This window comes from Eumetopias jubatus, unplaced genomic scaffold (assembly GCF_037043125.1).
Source record: "Eumetopias jubatus isolate StellerSeaLion01/CBP00866 unplaced genomic scaffold, mEumJub1_p1.0 scaffold_1, whole genome shotgun sequence".
NCBI classification, from domain to species: Eukaryota; Metazoa; Chordata; class Mammalia; order Carnivora; family Otariidae; genus Eumetopias; species Eumetopias jubatus.
In genome coordinates this window covers 129,055,696-129,081,785 of record NW_028274807.1, presented here as the reverse complement: position 1 = coordinate 129,081,785, position 26,090 = coordinate 129,055,696, and the positions used below count along the sequence as shown (strand labels likewise).

At 39.0% G+C, this 26,090-nt stretch overlaps 1 protein-coding gene across 1 annotated transcript in view; it reads left to right on the top strand.

Moving 5' to 3' along the window:
• COL6A6 (collagen type VI alpha 6 chain) overlaps positions 1–26,090 on the top strand; it is a 105,701-nt gene that overhangs the window by 65,070 nt on the left and 14,541 nt on the right. The window contains exons 28-34 of the mRNA XM_028099081.2: positions 6,516–6,578; positions 7,724–7,759; positions 7,871–7,907; positions 9,772–9,783; positions 12,919–13,412; positions 21,542–21,638; positions 24,486–25,157. Of these exons, the coding sequence (XP_027954882.2) occupies positions 6,516–6,578; positions 7,724–7,759; positions 7,871–7,907; positions 9,772–9,783; positions 12,919–13,412; positions 21,542–21,638; positions 24,486–25,157 (1,411 nt within the window). The remainder of the gene's footprint in view (positions 1–6,515; positions 6,579–7,723; positions 7,760–7,870; positions 7,908–9,771; positions 9,784–12,918; positions 13,413–21,541; positions 21,639–24,485; positions 25,158–26,090) is intronic.

Below are 26,090 nucleotides of genomic sequence, written 5' to 3'. Positions count from 1 at the left end.
TTGTGTTTCTATTTTTATTTTTAATTTTTTGAGGAACCTCCATACTGTTTTCCATACTGGCTGCAACAATTTGCATTTCTGCCAGCAGTGTACCAGGGTTTCCTTTTCTCCATACCCTTGACAACACTTGTTATTTCTTATCTTTTTGATACCAGTCATTCTGACTGGTAAGGTAATATCTCACTGTAGTTTTGATTTGCATTTTCCTGATGATTAGTGATGTTAAGCATCTTTTCATGTGTCTGTTGGCCTTCTGTACAGCTTCGGAGAAATGTCTGTTCAAGTCCTCTGCCCATTTTTTGATCAGATTTTTGTATGTGTCTGTGTGTGTGTTGTATGGGTTCTTTATATATTTTGGATATTAACCCTTTATTGGATATACCATTTGCAAATATCTTCTTTCATTCAGTAGGTTGCCTTTTCATTTTGTTGCAGGTTTCCTTCATTGCACAAACGCTTTTTAGTTTGATAGTAGTCCCAATTATTTATTTTTGCTTTTGTTTCCCTTACAGACAGATCCAGAAGATTAGTGCTTATGTTTTCTTTTAGGAGTTTTATGATTTCAAGTCTTACATTTAGGTCCTTAATCCATTTTGAGTTTGTGTATGGTATAAGACATTGGTCCAGTGTCATTCTTTGCATGTATCTTTCCAGTTTTCCCAGCACCATTTGTTGAAGAGACTGTCTTTTCCCCCATTGTATATACCTGCCTCTTTGGTCATCGATTAATTGACCATATAAGCATAGGTTTATTTCTGGGTTTTCCATTCTGTTCCGTTGAGCTATGTGTCTATTTTTGTGCCAATACCATATTGTTTTGATTACTACAGCTTTGTGGTATATCTTGAAATCTGACATTGTGATACCTCCAACTTTGTTTTTCTTTCTCAAAGTTGCTTTGCTACTCAGGGTCTTTTATGGTTCCATACAAATTTTGGGATTACTTGTTCTAGTTCTGTGAAAAATACCACTGGTATTTTGATAGGGATTGCACTGAAATGTGTAGATTGCTTTGGGTAGTATGGACATTTTAACATTCTAATTCTTCCAATCCATGAGCATAGGATATCTTTCTACTCTCTTGTGTCATCTTCAGTTTCATCCATCAATGTCATATAATTTTCATAGTATAGGTCTTTCACCTCCTTGGTTAAATGTCTTCCTGGGCATTTTATTCTTTTTGATGCAATTGTAAGTGGGATTGTTTTCTTAATTTCTCTTTCTGCTACCTTGTTATTAATGTATAGAAAAGCAAGAAATTTCTTATATTAATTTTGTATCCTGTGACTTTACTGAATTCCTTAATCTAATGATTTTCTGATGGAGTTGTTAGGGTTTTCAATATTTAATATTGTGTCATCTGCAAATAATGGCAGTTTTAATTCTTCCTTACCAATTTGGATGTCTTTTATTACTTGTCTGATTGCTGCAGCTCAGATTTCCAGGACTATGTTGAATAAAGGTGGTGAGAGTGGACATCCTTGTATTGTTCCTGATCTTAGAGGAAATGCTTTTTTTTTTTTACCATTGAGTATGTTGTTAGCTGTGGATTTTTTATATGTGGCTTTTGTTAGGTTGAGGTATATTCCCTCTAAACTCATTTTGTTGAGTTTTTGTCATAAATGGATGCTGAATTTTGTCATATGATTTTATTCATTTGTTAATGTGTTGGTATCATGTTGTTTTATTTGTGGGTATTGAACTAGTCTTGTACCCTGGAACAAATCCCACTTGATTGTGGTGGATGAGTATTGTTGAATTAGGTTTGCTAATATTTTGTTGAGAATTTTTGCATCTATATTTATCAGGGGTATTGGCCTGTAATTTTCTTTGTTTGTAGTGGTTTTTTTTTTTTTTCCAGTTTTAGTATTAAGGTAATGCTGCCCTCATAGAATGAATTTGGAAGTTTTCCTTTCTCTTCTGTTTTTTGGAGTAGTTTGAGAAGAATAGGTATTAATTCTTCCTTAAACATTTGGTAGAATTCACCTGTGAAGCCACCTGGTCCTGGATATTTGTGGGGGTTTTTTGGAGTTTTTCAGTTTCATTACTGGTCATTGGTCTGTTCAGATTTTCTTTTTTGATTCAGTCCTGGAAACAATGTTTCTAGGAATTTATCCATTTCTTCTAGGTTGTCCAATTTGTTGGCATATAGTTTTTCAGATTAGTCTCTTATGATCCTTTGTACCTCTGTAGTGTCAGTTGTATCTTCTCTCATATTTCTAATTTGAGTTTTTTTTCTTGATGAGTCTGGTTAAGGTTTATCAATATTGTTTAGCTTTTCAAAGAACCAGCTCCTAGTTTCATTAATGTTTCCTATAGATTTTTTAGGCTCTATTTCATTTATTTCTGCTTTGCTCTTTATAATTTCCTTCCTTCTAACTTTGGACTTGCTTTGTTCTTTTTTTTTTCCTTGCTCTCTAAGGTGTTAGATTATTTATTTGAGATTTTTCTCTTTTATTGAGGTAGGCCTGTATTGTTACAAACTTCCCCCTTAGAACTGCTTTTACTGCATCCCCAAGATTTTGAATCGTTGTGTTTCAATTTTCATTTGTCTCCAGGTATTTTTTTATTTCCGCTTTGATTTCTTCATTGACCCACTGGCTGTTTAATAGCATGTTGTTTAGCCTCTGTGTATTTGTGGTTTTTTCCAGTTTTCTTTGTGATTGATTTCTAGTTTCATCCCATTGTGGGTGGGAAAGATGCTTGATATAATTTCAGTTTTCTTAAATTTATTGATATTTGTTTTGTAGCCTAATGTAATCTATCCTGGAGAATGTTCATAGCACTGTAGCTCATAGCATCAGGGGTGGGGTTTCCATGGTTACTGTGTCTCCATCTCTCCTGCCATTCTCTTTGTGGTCCCTTTATCCTTTGTTGTGCAGAAGCTGTTCAGTCAGCCCTCAGTTCTTTTTCAGGAGGAATTACTCTCTAGGTAGTCATAGATTCAGTGTGTCCTTGGGAGGAGGTGAGTTTAGGGTCTAACTATGACACCATCTGAGACACCTCTTGCCTATGTGGTCATTATTTATTGGGTTTTTAGGGATACAAAATAATAAAACTGCTCTTTCCCTCCATCCTGCTTCTAAGAGGACTGCATCTCAGCTATAATTCTTTTCCTCATGCATGTTTTTGGATGACTGTCCTTTAACATTGGTGGCTCAGTTGGTTAAGCGACTGTCTTCGGCTCAGGTCATGATCCTGGAGTCCCGGGATCGAGTCCTGCATCGGGCTCCCTGCTCAGCAGGGTGTCTGCTTCTCCCTTGGACCCTCCCCCCTCTCATGCTCTCTCTTCTCTATCTCATTCTCTCTCAAATAAATAAATAAAATCTTTAAAAAAAATAAACATTATGATTTCAAAATAATGACTGATATAATTAGAAAGATAATTGGAAAAGACTTTCAAATTAATCCACATGTTATCTGCATTGAAATATCTCTGAATCCTTTCCCTTGGCTTGTTAATGAAGTACTTTACTCTTGAACATTGGAAGCATGCTAACAAGTTCACAGCTGTTCGTTGGGTTCTTGGCCCCCAATGCCACATTAATCATTTTTATAAAACAATGAACCAGTGGGAAGATGTGAACTTTTTCTTTTGGCCTTTGATTACTTGAATTTCTTTTTTCCCCACAATTAAACACTGTTTGTACCTTATTATTTCACCTTCCAAGCTGCTTTTCCCCTATCTATGTAAATATTTCTGAGTTTGAAGTTGAAATTTAGACACTGAAAACTTCCAGGTTTTCCTTCTGAAAGAGCTGAAGTTTCTATTGGTAGAAGCTTCTATTGATAAAGTTTTACCTTCAATTTTGAGTGCTTCAGTTTTCTTGGAATGATTACATTTTTAGTTTGTTTTTTAAATTTTCACCTTGTTTTTTCCTCCCAACTGAAGGATTTTTTTTAATTTGTCATGATTTTTAACCTTATTCTGTGTGTGTGTGTGTGTGTGTGTGTGTGTGTATTTACCAGTTTTACAGATGCACATATTTTAAAGCAGGATATCTTCATCTCAGCACTATTAATATTTTGGGCTGGGTAATTCTTAGTTGTGGGGGCTGTCCTGTGCATTGTAGGATGTTTAGTAACTTCCCTGGCCTCTACCCACTAGATGTCAGTGGCACAGCCCTTCTCCACCCTTCCCCATTATGATAGCCAAAAATGTCTCCAGACATTGTCAGATCTCCCCTTGGGGGAGGTGGGGAGGCACAAAATTCTCCCTAGTTGAGAATCACTGATTTAAAGAGTCAAGTAATTTCACAAGGTTTCATATGAGAGGGGGAAAAAAAAAGGCAATCCCCTCTGCCCCTTATCTCTTTCTTCTCTCCTATTTCTCAGGTTGTCTTTTTGCTCTACTTTTCTGGGAGATTTCTTTTTTTTTAATATTTATTTTTTTAATTTTTTTTATTATGTTAGTGACCATACAGTACATCATTGACAAGGCAAAAAAACAACAAATGTTGGAGAGGTTGTGGAGAAAGGGGAACCCTCTTACACTGTTGGGGGGAATGCAAGTTTATATAGCTCCTTTGGAAAACAGTGTGGAGGTTCCTCAAAAAGTTAAAAATAGAGCTACCCTATGACCTAGGAATTACACTACTGGGCATTTACCCCAAAGATACAGATGTAATGAAAAGAAGGGCCACATGCAACCCCCAATGTTCACAGCAGCAATGTCCACAATAGCCAAATTGTGGAAGGAGCCGAGATGCCCTTCAACAAATGAATGGATAAAGAAGATGTGGTCCATATATACAATGGAATATTACTCAGCCATCAGAAAGGATGAATACCCAACTTTTGCATCGACATGGATGGGACTGGAGGAGATTATGCTAAGTGAAATAAGTCAAGCAGGGAAAGTCAATTATCATCTGGTTTCACTTATTTGTGGCACATAAGGAAGAGCAAGGAGGACATTAGGAGAAGGAAGGGGAAAATGAAGGGGAAGGAATCAGAAGGGGAGATGAAACATGAGAGACCATGGACTCTGGGAAAAAAACTGAGGGTTTTTCTGGGAGATTTCTTTGACTATTTCATAATGCTTCTCTCATGATTTAATTTTAAAGAGCTTGTTTTTATTCTCCAAATATTTTTTATACTGTCCTGTCTTGTTTCATGGTTGAAAAATCTTCTCTTAGCTTTCTGAGGATATATATTAGTATTTTTACAGTCTTCTTTGTCCAACATAGTCTTTTTCCTGTAGTTTTTTTTTTTTTTTTCTGTATTGATCTCTATTTCCAGCATGTCTGGAGAATGGACTAACTCTTCCTATTTAAGAATTAAAGACAAAAAGGCTAATTGGAAGCCCCAAAGACATTGGTAAAGCTAATCAACTACAAGTTTTACTGAAGAGTGATATGGCTGAATTCTTTACTTAGCGGATCTCTGATATCTGTGTCTTTAGGTCTTCCTTCTTTGGTCAGATTCCCCTGAGAAGATTATTTCAATTTCCTGCCTGAGGATGAAGGTCCGGCTGTAGTTTTCATGAAACCACAAGGAAAAGAAACCCCCTGAGGGGTCTCCTGTCTATTTCACATATCTTCATTGGATCACCCTGTTTTCAGGAGGGTACCATGGGCCCTCAACTCTGCCTGGAGTTCCCTGGTGCAGATCCCTCAGCTTTACTTCTGTCTGTTTTGGAGTGGAAAAAGGGATAGTCATCCAATTGCAGTGAATGGAGAGATTGGAGAATTCCTAAAGTGATTTTCAACCAGTCCTCCTTATTTAGCCCCTCCCCTTCACCTCCTCTTTTGGAGGTACCTGGTGCTGCCAATTCTTGAGGCTTCTGGGAATGGATTCTTGGCTTTCCCTGCTACTGGCTTAGGATACAGCTTTATCAGATCTGCTAAGTCATTTAACAAATATACATCTGCTTTCTAGCCTCTGGAGGTTTGTGGCTATTGTCTTCTTTCTCATTCTCCCCATTTTTTTTTTTTTTGGCCTTTTAAAAAAAATCTACTTACTATCAATTTAATGACATTGAGAGGGAGCAGAAGTCAATGCATATGTTCAGTCTGCCATTTTTTTTTCCTGGGAGGTTAGTCTATATCTCCTAAAGAAAATATGACCAGTGAGGTTTTTTTTTCACTCAACTCAGCACACTGTAGAATACCCGAATACCCAAAGGACATCCACAGTTATTCCCTGTCTCATAGGTAATGCTTGTACAAATTAAAGCTTGCTCACTCTGTCAAATAAATAATAAATAAATCTTTAAAAAATAAAACCCACAAACACATACATATATGTATAAATATAATTTTAAAATAAATGAATTTTGGGGGCACCTGGGTGGCTCAGTCATTAAGCGGCTGCCTTCAGCTCAGGTCATGATCCCAGCGTCCTGGGATCGAGCCCTGCATCCAGCTCCCTGCTCTGAGGGAAGCCTGCTTCTCCCTCTCCCACTCCCCCTGCTTGTGTTCCCTCTCTCTCTGTATCTCTCTCTCTCTCTCAAATAAATGAATAAATAAATCTTTAAATAAATAAATTAACTAATTAATTAATTTTGCTTTGAGATATCCACTGGGCCTCCAGGAGAGATGGGATCCCCGGGGGAGCCAGGACCTCCTGGACGCAAGGTAAGTTGAAAAGTCATAAATCACACCAGATCCTTTTCTAAATAAAAAGTGCATGGAGTCTTCATTGTCCAAATGTGCATGCTTTCTGTCTTTACACTTGGTAACTATTTTCACTGTTTTTCCGCATTTATGTGCTTAGAGATATGAGGGGGAAATGATTAAATATCAGTCACCATTTCTTATGAGACAAGGGGAATTTGAGAGAGGAAATGAAAAGTATTGGACTAAAATGTGATTTCTCAATTATTGGTGAATTTTATTTGCCCAGTCCTTGTCCTCTTCCTATATTCAATAAGTGGTTAGTGAATGATGGGAGGTGAGAGGAAATTAATAAACAGGGAATAAATGATCAAAGTTGTATTCACATGGAACTTATTTTCTCCAGGAGTTTGGGTGGGACTTCACTGCATTTTTCCTTGGGTGTCTCTCTTTGAGAATAGCCAGACTCTTCCTGTTCCAAAGATGGAATTGAATGTGTGAAATTAAAACCAATTCCACTTTGTTCTTTCTATTCCCAATCCAGACAGATACACACACACACACACACACACACACACACACACACCTTGTGTGTGTGTGTGTATATATGTATATATTCAGATACATATATATATGTATATATTCATATATTCATTCATTTTTGGAAGACTATTGGGATTACCTTTCCAGATATACAGTTTGAGTTTGGTCCCTTTGTCATCCAACCAGTGATGGAAACAGAGGAAGGTTCAGTTCAGCTGCTGTTCAGTGGCCAAGGCAAAGTATGGGGTTGAGGAACTCTGTCCCTTAAGGATGGGCAGTTATAATAGATGGTTCAGCCTTATCTATATCTAAGCCATAAACCTGCTCCAAAGCTCTTCTTGCCAGTGTTAAGTATTCAGCTCCATCCTTAGATTCTGAATGACCCTTGTTGTCCACAGATGGGGCTGGAGGAGGGTGGCCTTTGGAGGTTTGTGTTCATCAAGCTTGCTAGATGAATGTTACTCTTAATTCAGCAATGAGGATCATTCTACATGTATTCTTTTTTCCCTCTAACTTAGTAAGAATAAAAACTTTAGAAAGCTTCACTTTCTGAGGTTAATGCACATTCTGGCTACTGATGAGTGTGTGCAGAGCAATGAGACTACATTTCTTTTGTTTCCTAGGGTGTGAAAGGGGCCAGAGGATTGGCTTCATTTTCTGTATGTATCTCCTGACTCCAACAGAATGCTCTGTACTCCGTTAAATTTATTTTTAGACTTGAAGACCTGGCAGTCGGTCGGTTAATTCTTTGTTTTATTTTTGAACTGCAGATGTGTGAGCTCATTCAGTATGTACGGGACCACAGCCGTAAGTATCCTGCTTAAATCGATCACCCAAGTTGTCAAAGCATTTGTAGAAGAAGAGCAGTGAAGTCTGCACTCAGAATTGAGCCAATTTACTACCCAATCTCTTAACATTAGAGATGTCACTGCATATATTTTGAGTCAACATAGACTGGTGACTATTAACTCCTTCTCTGACTGCCTTCACGTCTATTAGAAACTGTTCCAAGCACTAATTAATACTATATCTAGTGCTTTTAACCTAGGGAAAATTGAGGTATGAGGTCAGAACTCTTCTAATGGTGAAATCAATCAATGGAGAGTCACACTGAACTTTTAAAAATGATTAACATCTGACAGTAACACAGGATTGAATTCATCTGGTGTGAAAGCTAGCTGTGATAATAAGGTGTCCTGATGGGTGGGAACACTTACTTTGGTTTATTGTTTATTCTTTTCTGGAAAGGTATGCTTGATTACTTTTTGTTGGAATGATTGATTTGCTCATAAAATTACTCATTTTGCATATATATTTTTTCTCCCTCCAAATTTTTAAAGCAAAAAGGCATTTTGGTTTGGCAAATGCTCTTTTGAATTTGTTTTAAGACTCCTATAGCAGTGTCTTCTATCAAAATATATGTTAGCACCATTAAAGGAATTCCACATATAAGATGAGGGAAGAATTGACTATTTAGTGTTTATTTACAAATGTGTAATGACTTCCCAAATAAACACAATGAATGAAAAATTCCTTTGAGGTATTTTGGAGCCCATTTCTATAGAGAGCCTTGGTCTCAAAGACACAGACTATTTAAAGCTTTGAATGCAGTGTTGACTCAACTCTAGCTTTTTGTACCATAATGGAACCACCCATGATGAAAAATCAAAATATATATGATAAGTCATGAAGGCTGGTTGCTTTGGGCTGACTTAATACAGTTCACTTTTTGACATTAGAGCCACGTGAACTATAATGACTCACAGGTAGATCCAAGTGTGATGAGGCCCAATCTTTTATAATTTAAGAGGCTCAATACAAAATTATAAATCCAAAAGTAGGTATAAAATTATTTCAAAAGAAAGTGTTGTTCAGAACAGGAAAGGAAATCACAACCAACAACTTTTGCATATTGTAAAAGCACATGATCATGTGAACACATGGCTAGGTCCCCTCTCAGGGTCTTGCACTGGGCAAATGAGAAGGTGAGATGTCAAAGGCAATAGAACGTACTGCGGTAATGGAGGTATTCTACCACACTGTTCAATATGGGAGCCACTAGCCACTAGCCTTTGACTTTGGGTACTTGAAAGGTAGTGCTACTGAGAAGCTGAAATTAATACATTTAATTCTAATTAAAATTTAAATAGTCACATGTGGCTAGTGACTTCCATATTGGACAGTGCAGACCTAAAGCATATTTATGCTTCATCTGCTTCAGAGTAAACCCACCTCTAATGTTTATACACACACACAAATACCTATCTGTACAGAATTATATATGTGCATATATATAAAATCCATTTCTATAGATCTCTACTTGGAGAAAAATTAGAACAAGGAGAGGTTAGACCCTTTTAACCTTTCCAAATTCAGTGTACCTCTCTGCAGTGTGACGTTCTTTCCCAGGCAAAGGTTCTTTCCCTCTGACAGTTGGCTGCAGGCCACTGATTTACGGCTGTATGTTGTCCCACCTCTCCCATCCTGCCTGGTTTTTGCCAAGATGCTGGGACCCGTCTGCCTTTTCTCCAGACCCTTTCTGTTGCCTGAATGTTTGAGTCACCTACAAAAAGCATACAGGGCAGAGCTTCTACTGCCATGATTTCCCTACACAGTACAGAACTCTGTTCTACCAAATAATAACCCAATCTCCTTTGTTCTTCTCCCCCAGCTGGCAGACATGGTGAGTAATCTTTATTTACAGTAAGTTATAATGAAGTTCCAAAATGTCATACATCTGGAAAGAGGAGTTAAAACAATGTGTTGCCTGCCAAATGATATAAATTTTTTCTGAGCTGTCTTTGCTGCCTCATACTGGTTGCACAGACCTGCCTCCAATAAATCATTCTGCTTTAGCTGAGTCTCACAGCTGTTTCTCAACCAAGTCTGATTTTTTATTAATATTTTAATGATTAACATTATACTATTTATGTTACCATTAGGTCTTTTGTAATAACATATCTCCTTCCCTTCATTTTCTCTATTGTCTCTGTAGTCTGGTGGTTAAGAATGTAGATGTAACAACAGTTACCGTCTTACACATTTATACCCTATACCTTTTGTCTAAACCCATCAATCCATGCCCTCTGGTTGCATCTTCACTCACTCAACAAACATTTATTGAAAGCATACGGTGTACTAGGCACTGGGGAACAGGGCTGATTAAGATGGACATAATTCTTGTCTTCAGAAGCTTCCATTCCAGCAGAGGATCCAGATGATAAACACGTCAAAGAAATACAGAATCCTATAGTTGCTGTGAAAGGGATAAAGAATAGGATGCTCTCTCACAGAATGTTAGGGGAGGGGAGAGTTGCTTTAGGATGGAGGGCTCCTCTTTGAGGCAGTGACATTAGAGTTTGGACTGAAGAAGAAAAAAAAGCCAGCTTTACAAGAGCCAGGAGAAAGAAGAGCAAGTGCAACGGTCATGATACAAGACAGATGTAGGCATTTCCTAGGAAATGATGCAAGTCCAGTGAGGGAAGGGGAGATTGGCTTGTGAAAAAATGAAGCAAGTAGAAGCCAGGTCAAGCTGAACTTTTTAGATTCAAATTGCAATGAGAGGGTATCAAAGGGTTTATTCAAAGTATTGAAGGAAGAACATGAGCTGATGAAGGATTTGTGAACGCTTATTTGGGCTACTGTGGAAGAGTAGACTGTAGGGGAGGATAAGTTTAAAGGCCCGAGGACGAGTGAGGAGGGTGTGGTGGTATTCCAGACAAATGTGGTGGTGGCCTGAAGAGGGCTGCCATTGCAGAGCGTTAAGTACATGTCAGTGGCTTCTCTTTCCCTGTCCTTGTCATCACCTGCTCTGTGCCAACCAGTAGCCATCAGTGTACGGTGTATAGCCACAGAGTCATACGAGGTCTCTGTGTGGTCATCTGTGCCTTGAGGAGGGCCTCCTACATACCACCACAAGCCAGCCCAGTGTTCTTCAGAATCTTCTGGTTTCCTGGCAGCTTGCTGGATTTCAGAAAACGTATTTTGCAAGTTGAATTACCTTTTAGGTATTTTTTCCTGAAAATGTGAATTTTTTCATAGTTCAGCCAGTGCTGTGAGTCTTTTTTCCCTTTATCTCTAAATTGCACCTGAAGGGGCATTATTGTTGTGTTGTTCCCATATGCAAATCACAGCCCAAACAAAAAGCTGGCAGAACCACTTCCATGTTTAGTCATAACTTCCACCCTTTATTGTAAAGTTGACATGACCTCAATATTTTTTAACATCTGCTCAAGCCTTCTAAGTTAGACTCAGAGGCTAATAAATTATGTCCTGTCTCCACTGAGATGCACAGTTTGGTTTGGGGTTAAATGTTTATTCTTACTGGTCCGTTAGCCTATTAGGTCACAGAGTCCAGGACCAGAAGGAGATAATCATCTAGCACCAAGACGGGAACGAAGCTCAGCTGGTCACAGCAGAGGACTCACTCCTTGACCAGCCCAGGCCAGCCCCAACAAATCTGAGTTTCTGAGTTCTCATAAAGAGCTGGTAGGCCTCAAGCTGCTTTTATTATCTCTGAATCTGACTTGCTGGCATCTGAATGAGAGGAGGCACCCCTCCAAGAGAAGTGCATCATTGAGATTTCCTTTTACCAACCTACATTTCAATACCAGGAATCTCCCCCATTATAAAAGTTCTGTTCTTCCTGTACCTGCTGCAAAAGAACTGTCCTTTGTTTGCTTCTTCTTCATTCAGTCAGCATTTATTAGAACCCTGATAAATGGCAGGAACTAATAATCTGGCAGATCAGGAGAGACACAGTCCCCATCTTCACACTTCATGGAGAGGAAAACATTAATCAGATAATCAGACAGATATAAAGTGCCAACTGTGATAAATGCAGGGTACCGGGATTAAAATGAATGAATTGGGTTCAATAAATAAGTCTGAATTTAACATTTAATGTTCAAGTTTAACAATTCAGTTTCTCTATGTAATAGGTATATTTATTGGTTAAATTTGCCTTTTTAACTGTTAAATAAAAATATATCCCTGAAAGCTTTCCTCATTCTTTTAAATGATATAGTTCTCACAATGAAAAAGTCTGTAATGATAATTCTAATAGTAATGGCTAATATTAACTGAGCGCCTGTCATGTGCCAGGCCCTGTTGTCCTAAGTGCTTTTGAATCCTCAGTACAGGGCTTTGCAGTGGCCGATCTTAGGACTGGCATTTTACAGATGAGCAAAATGAGGCCCAGAGAAGATAAGTCGCTGGGACAAGGTCACATGGCTAGTGCATAGTCAGGTCAGGTCTCTAACACGTCTCTGCAGCACCTATTCTCCACATCTGATGGGCTGTTCTATATACTGCACATCCATTCTCTTCTTAATGTCTCTGAAGTCATTAACAGAGCTTTTGGACCCATTCCTTTCTTAACTCCTGTTACATTTCCTTATTAAGTAAAAACACATATGTTTTAGTTTAACTAACTGTATAAAGTTCCAGCAATAAACATAATGCCAGTGATCCAATTTCTGTAAGTAAAAGGGCATATCCATGAGCTTTTGAGGATTACTTACTCAAATTCTTCGAAATTACTTAGAAGGAATTTGGTCATTAACTTACAAATTGCATAAAAACTCAAATTGAACGATACTTTCTCTTGGGCTTTATTTAAAAAAGCAAATTCAATTTTTAAAATAGCATTTTCATTCAAGATTTAAACGTTTAATATTTCAACTGCTCATTTTAGCATTTAATGCTTATTGTTTAAATATTTGCACATTTAACATTTAAAATTACTTTGCCCTCTATGTATCTTTTTTTTAAAAAAAAATTTGTTTAAGTAAGCATGCTACATAAGGTTTTCCTTTAGGAAAACCAGAATGCCCCGTGCATCCCACCGAATTGGTGTTTGCCTTGGACCAGTCTCGAGATGTCACCAAACAGGAATTTGAGCGCATGAAGGAGCTGCTATCTTCCCTGGTGAGGGGCGTCAGGGTCCGGGAGAACAGCTGCCCGGTGGGCGCTCGCATAGCTATCCTCACCTATACCTCTCACGTCCGGCACCTCATCCGCTTCTCAGACGCCTACAAGAAGAACCAGCTCCTCAGGGAGATTGAAGCTATTCCTTACGAGAGGTCCTCAGACATCAGGGAGATCGGCAAAGTGATGAGGTTTATCTCCAGAAATGTCTTCAAGAGAACGCTTCCAGGGGCTCACACAAGAAGAATCGCCACCTTCTTCAGCAGCGGTCAGTCGGCAGATGCCCATACCATTGCCACTGCAACTATGGAATTCAGTGCCCTTGACATCATTCCGGTCGTGATCGCATTCAGCAACGTGCCCTCCATCAAGCGTGCATTTGCGGTAAGATGGTTAAGCCTTACACATCACTTTGGGGAGGGGGGCGCTATATTCCAAAGCCTCTGTAAAAGAGTATTGAACTACACTATTTATTTCTGTGTACCAGGAAGATGCTAAACCCTTTGTATGCATTACCCTGTTTAATTCTCACAGGTAGTATGTAAGGCATAGGTATAATTACGCCCACTTTATCAATGAAAAAACAGCCTGGAGAGGTTAAATTGTATGCCTGGGTTCACATGGCTAAGAAGTGGCAATGTCAGGACTTGAACCCCAGGTTTGCTATTCTAGTGCTTCTCCAAGAAACTCTCTGAGTGGCCTCTTGGTATAGAGCTACTAAATCAGAAAGGCCAGTAAACATTCACTGATGTCACTTATGTGGCCAGTTGCAATAGTTGCTATACAATGAAAACCAATTGGCTGATTTTATAACTTCACCAATCATATAACTATCCAAATTTTATAAAGGAAAAGCCATCCTGGTTATTATAGCTTCTTTGGTTGGGAGGCTATATAAATAAACCACCTGGGATCAAGAGGACCTTTTTTGAGGTAAACTGACATATAATATTGTATTAGCTTCAGGTGTGCAACATGATTTATTATTTGTCAATATTGTGAAAAGATCACCACAACAAGCCTTGTTAACATTATCACCGTACACAGTTATAAAAATTTTTTATTGTCATGGGAACTTTCTTTTTTACTAAGTTTTTAACTTTAATTCCAATAAAGTAAATATAGTGTTATATTAGTTTCAGGTGTACAAGATAGTGATTCAACAACTCGATACATTACTCAGTGATCATCATGATAGGTATATTCTTTAAAAAAATGATTTATTTATTTTGAGAGAGAGAGAGCTAGAGTGCAGGGACGGGCAGACGGAGGGGGAGAGAGAGAATCTGGATCAGACTCCATGCTGAGCTTGGAGCTTTAGGTGGGGCTTGATCTCCCAACCCTGCGATTGTGACCTGAGCAGAAACCAAGAGCCAGATGCCGATGGAGGCACCCTGTGATTGGTGTATTCTTAATTCCCCTTCACTTATTTCCCCCACCCACCCCCCTACCCTCCTCCCCTCTGGTAACCACCAGTTTGCTCTCTATAGTTAGGAATTTATTTTTTGGCTTGTTTGTTTTGTTTCTTAAATTATAAATATGAGTGAAATCATATGGTATTTGTCTTTCTCTGACCGACTTATTTCAATTAGCATTATACTCTCTAGCTCCATCCATGTTGTTGCCAATGGCAAGATTTTATTCTTTTTATGGCTGAATAATATTCTGTTGTATATAATACCATGTCTTCTTTATCCATTCATCTATCACTGGATACTTGGCCTGCTTCCATAATTTGGCTATTATAATAATGCTGCAGTAAACAGAGGGGTACATATATCCCTTTGAATTAGTGTTTTCATATTCTTTGGGTAAATACCCAGTAGTGTGATTACTGGATTGTAGAGTAGCTCCTTTTTTTTTTTTTTCTTTTAAAGTAAGCTCCATGTCCAGCATGGAGCCCAATGAGGGGCTTGAACTTACAACCCTGAGATCGAGACCTGAGCTGAGATCAAGAGTCAGATGTTTAACTGACAGAACCACCCAGATGCCCCAAGGTAGTTCTATTTTTAACTTTTTGAGGAACCTCCATACTATTTCCCACAGTGGCTGCCCCAGTTCACATTCCTACCAACAGAGCATGAGAGTTCCTTTTTCTACACATCCTTGCTAATACTTATTTCTTGAGGTTTTGGTTTTAGCAGTTCTGATGAGTGTGAGGTAACATCTCATTGTAGTTTTGATTTATATTTCCCTGATGTTGTGTGATGTTGAGCATCTTTTCATGTGTCTATTGGCTATCTGGATGTTTTCTTTGGAGAGATGTCTGTTCATGTCTTCTGCCTATTTTTAACTGGATTATTTGGGTTTTTTGGGTGTTGAGTTATATCAGTTTTTTATAAATTTTGAATACATAGCCCTTGGGATATGTCAATTGCAAATATCTTCTCCCATTCAGTAGGCTGACTTTTGGTTTTGTTGATGGCTTCCTTCACTGTGCATTAATTTCTTATTTTGATGTAGTCCCGATAGTTTATTTTTGCTTTTGTTCCCCTTGCCTCAGGAGATATATCTAGAAAAAAGCTGCTGCACCAATGTCAGAGAACTTATTGCCTGTGCTTGATCTTCTAGGATTTTTATGGTTTCAGGTCTCATATTTAGGTCCTTGATCCATTTTGAGTTCATTTTTGTGTATGGTGTAAGAAAGTGGTCCAGTTTCATTCTTTTGCTTGTAGCTGTCCAGTTTTCCCAACACCATTTGTTGAAGAGTCTGTCTTTTTCCCAAAGATTAATTGACTATTAATCATGGGTTTGTTTCTGGGCTTTTCTATCCTGTTCCATTGATCTGTGTCTATTTTTGTGCCAGTACCATACTGTTTTGATTATCATAGCTTTTCAGTATAATTTGAAATCTGGAATTGTGATACCTCCAGCTTTTTTTTTCTTTTTCAAGATTGTTTTGGCTATTTGGGGTCTTTTGTGGTTCCATACAAATTTTAAGATTATTTGTGGTTCTGTGAAAAATGCTGTTGATGTTTTGATGGGGATTACGTTGAATCTGTAGATTGCTTTGGGTAGGATTGACATTTTAACAATATTTGTTCTTCCAATCCACTAGTATAGAATATCTTTCCATTTGTGTCATATTCAGTTTCTCTCATTAATGTGTTACAGTTTTCAGAAGAAAGGTCTTTCATCTCCTACATTAAGTTTATTCCTAGGTATTTTATTCTTTTCAGTGTGGTTATAAATGGGATTGCTTTCTTAATTTCTCTCTCTGTTGCTTCATTATTGGTGTATAGAAATACAATATATTTCTGTACATTGATTTTTGTATTTGTGAACTAACAGAATTCATTTATCAGTTCTAGTAGTCTTTTGGGGGAGTCTGTAGGGTTTTCTATATGTAGTTTTATGTCATCTGCAAATAGTGACAGTTTTACTTCTTCCTTACCAATACAGATACCTTTTATAACTTTTTCTTGTCTGATTGCTGTGGCTAGGACTTCGAGTACTATTTTGAATAAAAGTGATAAGAGTGGACATCCTTGCCTTGTTCCTCACCTTAGAGGGAAAGTTCTCAATTTTTCAGCATTGTGATACTAGCTGTGAGTTTTTCATATATGACCTTTATTATGTTGAGATATATTCTCTCTAAACCTACTTTGTTGAGAGTTTTTATCATGAATGGATATTGTACTTTGTCAAATGTTTTTTCCACATCTATTGAAATTATCACATGGTTCTTATCCTTTTTCTTATTGATGTCATGTATAACATTGATTGATTTGTGAATATTGAACCACCCTTGCTTTCCAGGAATGAATCCCACTTGATCACAGTGAATGATTTTTTTCATGTATTGTTGGATTCAGTTTGCTAATATTTTATTAAGGATTTTTGCATCTATGTTCACTAGAGATATTGGCCTGTACTTCTCTTTTCTTTGTGGTGTCTTTATCTGGTTTTGTCATCAGGGTATTGCTGGCCCCATAGAATGAATTTGGAAGCTTTCCTTCCTCTATTTTTTGGAATAGTTTGAGAAGAATAGGTATTAACTCTTTAAATGTTTGGTGAAAGTCACCTGTGAAGCCATCTGTCCTGGAGTTTGTTTATTGAGAGTATTTTTTATTAGTGGCTTAATTTCATTACTAGTAATAGGTCTGTTCAAATTTTCTATTTCTTCCTGCTTCAGTTTTGGGAGGTTATATGTTCCTAGGAATTTATCCATTTCTTTTAGGCTGTCCAATTTGTTGGCATATAATTTTTCATAATATTCTAATTCTTTGTGCTGTCAGTTGTTATTTCTCCTCTTTCATTTCTGATTTTGTTTATTTGAGTCCTCTCTGTTTTGATGAATCTGGCTTATCAAATTTTTTTTTTTGGTCTTTTTCAAAGAACCAGTTCCTGGTATCATTGATCCATTCTATTGTGTTTTTTAGTTTCTATTTCATCTATTTATGCTCTAATCTTTATTATTTCCTTCCTTCCACTGGTTTTGGGTTTTATTTTTCCTTTTCTACCTCCTTTTGGTGTAATATTAGGTTGTTTGAGATTTTTCTTGCTTCTTAAGGTAGGCCTGTATTGCTATAAAATTCCTTCCTAGAACTGCTTTTGCTGCATCCCAAAGAATTGGATTATTTATTGTGTTTTCATTTTCATTTGTCTCCATGTATTTTTCCATTTCCTCTTTGATTTCTTGGTTGACCCATTCATTGTTTAGTAGCACGTTGTTTAACCTCCATGTATTTATGCTCCTTCTAGATTTTTTTTCTTGTGACTGATTTCTAGTGTCATAGCATTTTGATCAGGAAAAAATGCATGGTTTGACTTCGATCTTTTTGAATTTCTTGAGACTTGTTTTATGGCCTAATATGTTATCTGTTCTGAATCTGTTCAGAAGAATGTGTATTCTGCTGCTTTAGGATGGAATGTTCTGAATATATCTGTTAAATTCATCTGGTCCAATGTGTCATTCAAAGCCACCATTTCCTTGTTGATTTTTCTGTTTGGATGATCTGTTCATTGATGTAAGTGAGATGTTAAAGTCTTTTACTATTACTGCATTATTATTGATTGCTTCCTTTGTGTTATTAACTGCTTTAAGTATTTAGGTGCTCCCATGTTGGATGCATAAATATTTATAATTGTTATATCTGCTTGTTAATGTCCTTTGTCTTTTGTTACCATTTTTGTTTTAAAGTCTATTTTGTCTGCTACAAGTATTGTTACCCCAGCTTTCTTTTCACATCCATTTGCATGATAAATGTTTCTTCATCCTTTCACTTTTCAATCTGCAGGTGTCTTTTGAGGCGCTTTCCACCTCCATAATTTTCTATGAAGGTGTCAAATAAGCACAACAGAATTGAAATAGAGTATTAATCTATAAAGTATGGAAAGCAGTGCCTGTTTCCTTGGAGCTGTTGTGTAGATGAAATGATGGGACACCATGCCTCCGTGCCTAGTGCATAGTAAATATTCAAGAATGATAATTTTTGCTCCACTTGCTATTGCTATTATTTATCTGCTTGATGATGAACTAAAATCTATTTAACAAAAATGTTGTAAAGGAGCTGATGCTGCTATTAGTGTCATTGAACATGCAAATGGACAGGTTGATAAACCAGGCTCAGAAAGGAAAATGCACACCAGTTAGAAAAGGCTGGGCCATGCCATGCAAATAAATGAAGCTGCTATGAAACACAGCAGCTCAAAAATTCTGTGAGTAGGTATGGTTACACACAGACTCATAATTCCTTCTGTTTACTGACAGCCCCGTTGTCCCTTGGCTTTATTTAGTCACAAAACAAGAGACAATATCCTAATACAAATAATTGATAGTACTGGTGATATAAACTTAAGTAAACAGTTTCACCACCCACTCAAAGGTGTGTGCATAGCCTATAACTTGAGAAAACATATTTTGTTGGTTTGTTTTAAAATCTTTTGAGTGTTAACAGTCTCTCAGAGTTCCTAGTCAAATCAGCTAGAAGCTCTTTGCTCCTTTCTTGAAGGACTTTATCTCAAAAGAGCACCAATGAAGATTCAGATTCTTGACAATGACCCTCCAAAATCTGAGCAGCATTGGCTCCAAACACCTCTTGAGTAGAATTAGAGAGGCATACAGAAGTCAGAATTGGTGCCAAGGTTCGTTCATCCGGCAAATGCTTAGTGAGCACCTCATGTATACCAGGTGCTATCCTAGGCTATGGAGACACCAAAGTGGAAAACCAAAAGACGCACCCTCATGCAGCTGCCATTAGAGGATGGAATGAAGCAGGGTTGTCTAGAAAGGTTCAAAATAGAGGCATGTATACAAGTTGATAAGAACCCACCACTGATATCTGGCATTACAGAAGGGAAATTATGTTACCACTTCTCCCTTTGTCCTCTTTTTCTTTCTTCTATCCATTCTGTTCAGTTGTGCTTCCCTACACTTGAACTGTGGTTTATTATTTCAGGAACAGAACTCAGAAATCTAGTGACAATGAATTTTTATTTGGAGGCCATATTTTAAAACCCTAATTTGTTTCATAATTATCATGGCTTTTCTAAATCTTGATTAGTCTGAGAGTTCAGCAGTCCACTGTGAAATTCAGGCCCCATGCAGGCACATGCAGCAGCATTTGGAAACAGATGTTCTGACAACTGGCACTGATTTCCCTTAGCACACGGACTGTGACCTCCCTCTTGGAAATTTCTCATGATGGTATCAACTGAGTGATGAGCTGTTCATCCCTTCTGAAACAGAAGGCCATTTTTGACTGGAAAACCTCAATCTCAGCTTTGTTTTGCCGCCAGGTTTTCCCCTTTAAGTGTGTTTGGCAACAACCTCTTACTTCTGGTGAAATTTTACTTGCTGCCCATAAAGAATTCTAATTTAGACTGGGTCTCCCTATTTCTAATAGACTTATAAGAGAAATCTCTTTTGCAGCTAGCCTTTTTTTCCTTTTTACTCTGCTGTTTAGCATTGCAAATGAGAGAAACATTAAGTATAATATTGACATTACAGATTATTCTTGTGGTTGGAGACAGCTGAAATGGGAAGGGGGTTTAATGGGAAACCTTGGCATTCCACTGCAGAATGTCCCCATTTGGCACCACCACCCCGGTCCCAGCTCCACTGCCCTATCATCACAGCATCTTTTTTTTTTTCTCTCATACCACAACAATGCTCACCTTCCCTCCTTTCTGTTTCTTTCTGCTCAGCCTTTCCCAGACACTAACCATCCTTTTTTCTATATATTTTGCCTAGAAATCATGCCAAAAGCTTCAGTTACCACATATTTCCTCTGAGTCTCCCCCTCTAACCCATCCAGCTCGTGAAGGCAAACACAGAAGAAAAGATGGGCAGAAACAAAGACAAGCCTTAGCGAAAGCCCCCACCACCTTTCCTCCTTCCCATTTCCCTCATTTCCTTCCCATTGCTCCTCAGTTAGAACATGGCCAGCCTACAGCTTTATTAGTGCTTACGACTAACATACTCACTGCCCTCAGGACCCCAGTTCCAAATTCCTGAGAGAATGGATCCAATTGGCTCAGATTCTCATTCCTGGTGCAATCTCCTCTGCAGAGGGATGGAGTCCCCCGCCCCCGCCCCCCTCCCCCCCCCCGCCCCCCGCCAAACACACACTTAAACATGGCTGCCCAAGTCCTATCTTCATGGATAAAGTATGCAAAGGACACTTTCCTGAGAAAGAGTAGGGAAATGTTGTCTGTCCCATCTCTTAGGCATTAGATAAGACCATATCTATAACTTCCCCTCAGCCATCAATGGATCTGTGAATCTGCTAACTGACAAGCTAATTATTCTTCATTATTTGAAGCCTCCCTATTTTATCCCTGCTCTCCAGCCTCAAACTCCCCAGAGAGGTTATTAACAATGGGACTGAACTGGAAGGTGTTGGGAGTTGTTCAAAGGGGAGCCCCTGGATGTGGATCTGGGTCTGCAAAGCTAGCTTCCATGCCTGGTTTATAATCGGAACTCAGAGACAGTTGTAAAACTGTAAAGTACATTCTGTGATTTCACTTGGTTCCCTGGGACTTGGGGTGTATGTGTGTGGGGGGGTGTCCTCTGACCCTCTTCCTTCAATGGCTTCCATGTCCATTGTCTTTTGATCAGTCCTCTCACCTTCCTTTGAGCTTCAGCTTCCTCATCTGTAAAATGGGCATGATGCACATAAGAACAAACTCACTGGGTTGTTGAGGTAATGAATAGGAAAGTGCTTTGTGGTTTCTAATGATCCACACAGCACCCACCCTGTGCCAGTACGTGCGTTTCAATTATGAACCCATTTAATGCCCACTCTATTCCTGTTAGTTTGTAGTGTGAGTATCCCATTTTGTGGGTGAGGAAACAGAGACAAAAGAACCTGACTTACAGCTAAAGGGAACACCAGGGCTTAAACCCAAACAGGGCTCTTGGCCACCCTGACACACGCTAGGCTTCCCTATGACCTTCTTTAGAAGGAGCAGTGTTGTACTCAAAAGATCTCAGTGCTCTGAACAATCCCGGGGGATTCCTGCAGCCCCATCCACTAAGCTGTTCTTTTTCTTGCTTCTGCTTCTTACAGATTGATGACACTGGCACATTCCAACTCATAATGGTTCCATCCGGGACCGACTACGCGCCAGCATTAGAGAGACTCCAGCGGTGTACTTTCTGCTATGGTAAGATCCACGGAGAGAATATAATTTGATCAGGCCTGTTAAGCACACTGAGTCACTGTTGGCAGGAATGGCTGGACCTTGGCAGCAAGGGTACTAGTGGCCTTGGGAAGATTTCCCTGGGGCTCTGGGTTCACTTCCTCATTCTGCATGGTCCACAGATAGAGCCCCAGCCAGCAGGGCTCCTCCCAGGTATCCAAGCAGGAGGATTGCATTCCAGGCCCTCCACACTTCTGCAGTTTCCAGGAAACAACAACGATTATTAGAAAAACTCAGCCGTCTCACTGCCAAGGTTTTCATGCTATAAAGTATATTTATGTGTCTTCTAAATCTCAAACGTTCACAACACCCCCCCAAGAAATGCTTTATAGTACAAGTGGGAATTAGTAGAAATCCATGCATTTTCCATTGCAAAAAGGCATCAGAAAGACTGACCATGCTGGTTTGCCCATTGCCGTGTTTTATATACCATCTATACGTCTAGCTAGAGAGGCGGCTGTGGGTGCGTATGCTGGTAATTTGAGTGTTCCAATAATTATGAAGACAGTGGAAGCCACTGCAGTCTCCAGTGGGTGTGATTGTGACAGTTGCCAGGCATTTATGAACCATGCGCTGTTCTGATTGCTTGATGTAACATTGGTGGTGGTGCTGGTGATAGTTAATGTTGAAGCTATTGTGCTTATTCTGTTCCAAGCATTCTTCTCATTGTCTCATCCCACCCTTATAATCACCCCGAGACATTTGAACTATTACTAGATCCACTTGACAGATGACAAAAATGGGGCTTAGAGAGGTGAGATAATTTGCAAAGACGGTACAGCCAGAGGAGACCCAAGAAGGCTGGCCTCACAGCGCAACCGTTTATGAGTAACAGAGATCCCGTCATTCTCCCTGGGACTTGGTATTTGGTCTTGAAGAAAATGATTGATTCCTTTCCTTCTCCATGTGTATTAATGAGATGCTAATTCTTGCCATGTAAGTGACCTCACAGGGAGGTGATAACTCTGAGAAGTGGGATTGCTTCAGACACCCCTCTATTCTTTCTGTCTCCCCCTCTGCTTCCCTCTACTTATTAAACTCTCTCCTCCCTTACCCTCTACCCCTGCCCCACCTTCTCCCTTCCTTCTCTGCCTCCCTCCCTCCTTCTGTCCCCCTCAGTAGCACAGGGTTGGTTAGGCACTGGCCCTCCTACTCAAGGCAGTGGCTGACTGTTCTGTGAGGGGGGCTTCCCACCCCAGGCTCAGCATGGCTTTCAGACACATCAGTTACACTTGTGTGCTGGTATGTTACAGTCAGAAGTTGTACATGTGTGACCGGGGAGAGATTTTGGCCCCATTTCTTGGCTTAAATCCTTGTTTTGTCTCTGGGGCATATAAGGGAAGATATTTTGGCTGTCGTTTCCTGCAATTAAAAAACACCACAAAATTGAGCAAATGGGCAGCCTGCTGTCTCTGATTTTAGGAACTGCCCAGCACGCAGGTGACTGTTCTGTCATTCGACCATTAAACATGGTTGTAAAATTGTACTGAATTTCTGTAAGGGCAACATAACTTGTGCAAAGCCACATCTTTATGGAGTCCATGAGCAAGATTGAACTGAGGAAGTTTGCTACATCCCCAAGGATCTGCATTCTGATCTTCAACCTTTCATCTGACTGCTTTTATTCCTGCCCCAGGCGCACATCTAAGTACCAGCTGTCCACACACTGTCATTCCATTTCTCTTCTCTTTAGTTTTTAAAGAGGCATTCTCAGCCTTAACCAGCAACTATTACTGGAAACATCAAGATTGCAGAGGTTGGCCCAGGAAGGGTTCTCTGGGTGAATCTGACCCACCCACCTAACTGGGCAGAATTGAGGCCCAGTGGTGACTTGGGTAAGACCAGAGCCCAGGCATCCTGGCTCTTAGACCAAGGGGCCTCCCCACTGCCATACCACATGGCCTTGTCTCTCACAATAAACCCTGACTTCATATGTAGAAACTTCTAGAAACACTTGCGTATTGTTTGGCAGAATGATTTTACCCTCTTACCATCAGTTTCTTCTGTTAAATTAGATTAGGTGACCTCTAAGATCCTTCCAGTTCCAAATTTTTTTATTCCTCTGAATATTCATTGTGGTCAGATTCAATGGAATTAACTCCTGTTTTATTACTACACATTCTTTTGATAAATGAGATATGCATATCTATTAAAATGACCCCATATTTTATGAAAGCTTACTAATATGCAATATTTATATTCATGTGTTTTACAAACACGTATTGAGCTTTGAACTAATAAGCACACTGGAGAGACAAACATGAGCTGTAGCTTTGTCCTTAGTGTCCACACCCAGATGGACATTGAGTTACAAACCTTTATTTAAATTGAAGTAAAAGAATTCATTGCTTTTTTCCCCACTCTCGTTAAGCATACTACATTTCATAGTAGAACAGTGTGAGCATAATGATAAGGACAATTGGTTTAACCTGTATCTTGTCTATCTAGAGAGATCATTAGCTTTTATGTCATGATAAGGTATACTCTTATATGAGATAAACTGTCCACTTCAATCTTTATAAACTTAAAATACAGCCAAGATTAAGCTTCTGTTGAAAGCAGCCTAATTTTTAAAAGTCAAATGCCTTAGCGAATGGAATTCAATACACCAACTGGGTGTAAAATCTGTACGTTTTAAATATAGATGCAAACTATGGACTAGGAAATCTTTTGTTGTTGATATCAAAGTCATTTAGTAATCTTTGATATTTAATATCAAAGATTATGCAGTTTTCAAATGTTAGAATATTTGAGATGCTATCTTTTCTGTCCAGTCTGTTTTAGTAGCCTTATGTGACTTTTGGTCTGCAGATGTATGCAAACCAGACGCTCTTTGCGATCAAGCCAAACCACCCCCTGCACAGTCTTACGTGGATGCTGCTTTCCTTCTGGACAGCTCCCGGCATATGGGAAGTGCTGAATTTGAAGACATAAGACAATTTTTGGGAGCACTGTTAGATCACTTTGAGATCACCCCAGAGCCTGAGACCTCTGTCACTGGAGACCGAGTGGCCCTATTAAGCCATGCTCCCCCCAACTTCCTACCCAACACTCAGAAGAGTCCTGTTAGAACTGAGTTCAACCTTACCACCTACAACAGTAAACGCCTCATGAAGAGGCACCTGGAAGAATCAGTTCAACAACTAAATGGAGATGCTTTCATTGGTCATGCGTTACAGTGGACCCTGGACAATATCTTTTTAAATACACCCAATATGAGAAGAAACAAAGTCATATTTGTGATATCCGCTGGGGAAACCAGTCACTTGGACAGGGAAACCTTAAAGAAAGAATCCTTGAGAGCCAAATGTCAAGGTTATACCCTATTTGTGTTTTCCCTTGGCCCTGCTTGGAATGACAAGGAACTAGAAGATCTAGCCAGCTACCCTTTGGATCACCACTTGGTCCAGCTTGGCCGAATTCATAAACCTGACCACAGATACAGTGTGAAGTTTGTGAAATCCTTTGTAAACTCAATCAGGCGTAAGTCATAAAATCTGTTCTTTCTTACACATTAAGAGTATTATTTGGTATTCCCAAAGAAGGGTTGATGAACTGACATGGATTCTTGGAAATCTCTATCTTCAAGGGCACTGCAGGGTCAGAAAGGAAAATTTGTAATGGTGGAGAGAGGAAACCTCTGATTCCTAGCATTTAATTTTCTGGCTCAAATTTTTTATGCCTCTGGTTCCTATGGAGAAGCAATCATAACAAGCAGCTGCTCACACATCTGTCTGCATAGAGCAATATAGTCTGGGGGTGTAAAGTTACCGCCTGGACCTTAGCTATAAAGTAGAAATCCTTGCCATGTAACATTAACACCTGCCCTTCGATGGAAAGCTTCATCAGTTAACACACCAAAAGAGAGAGCCAAAGAAAAATTCAACAATTCTCAGCTTTGCTTTTTTACAAGTTCCAAAGGCAGAGTTTGAGGTATTAGGGGATATCATTTTACCTGTCAGAATGAAAGATACATCCTTGCAAAACTTTCTCAGCCTTGTTGATGACTTTTTTATGATGCCAGCAATTAGTGTAACTGGTACTCATAAAAAAGAAACATGGGCTGTATTTCTTGGAGAAATTTTGCCTTGAAAGTATGCAATTCACTTTGTATGCAATGGAATGGGTAAAAAGAAGCCATGTCCTACTATGACTCTGGAGGTTGAAAAATCGTCAGATTTCTGAACATTCTCATGGTGAATGAGCCCTTAGAGTCCAGATGAAGAAAAGTAAATACACAGGCTGAAGGACACCCAGTGTAGCTTACAGGAGATTCTGATAGAGTCTCAAACTTGTCACTGACATTACACAGTGAGACGAGTTAAGGTTGCAAAGACGGACTAGTCACTATAGGTGAGGTCTAAGGAAACTTGGGAAATTGTTGATGGTACTGATGTCATGTCCCCTAGTCCTGTG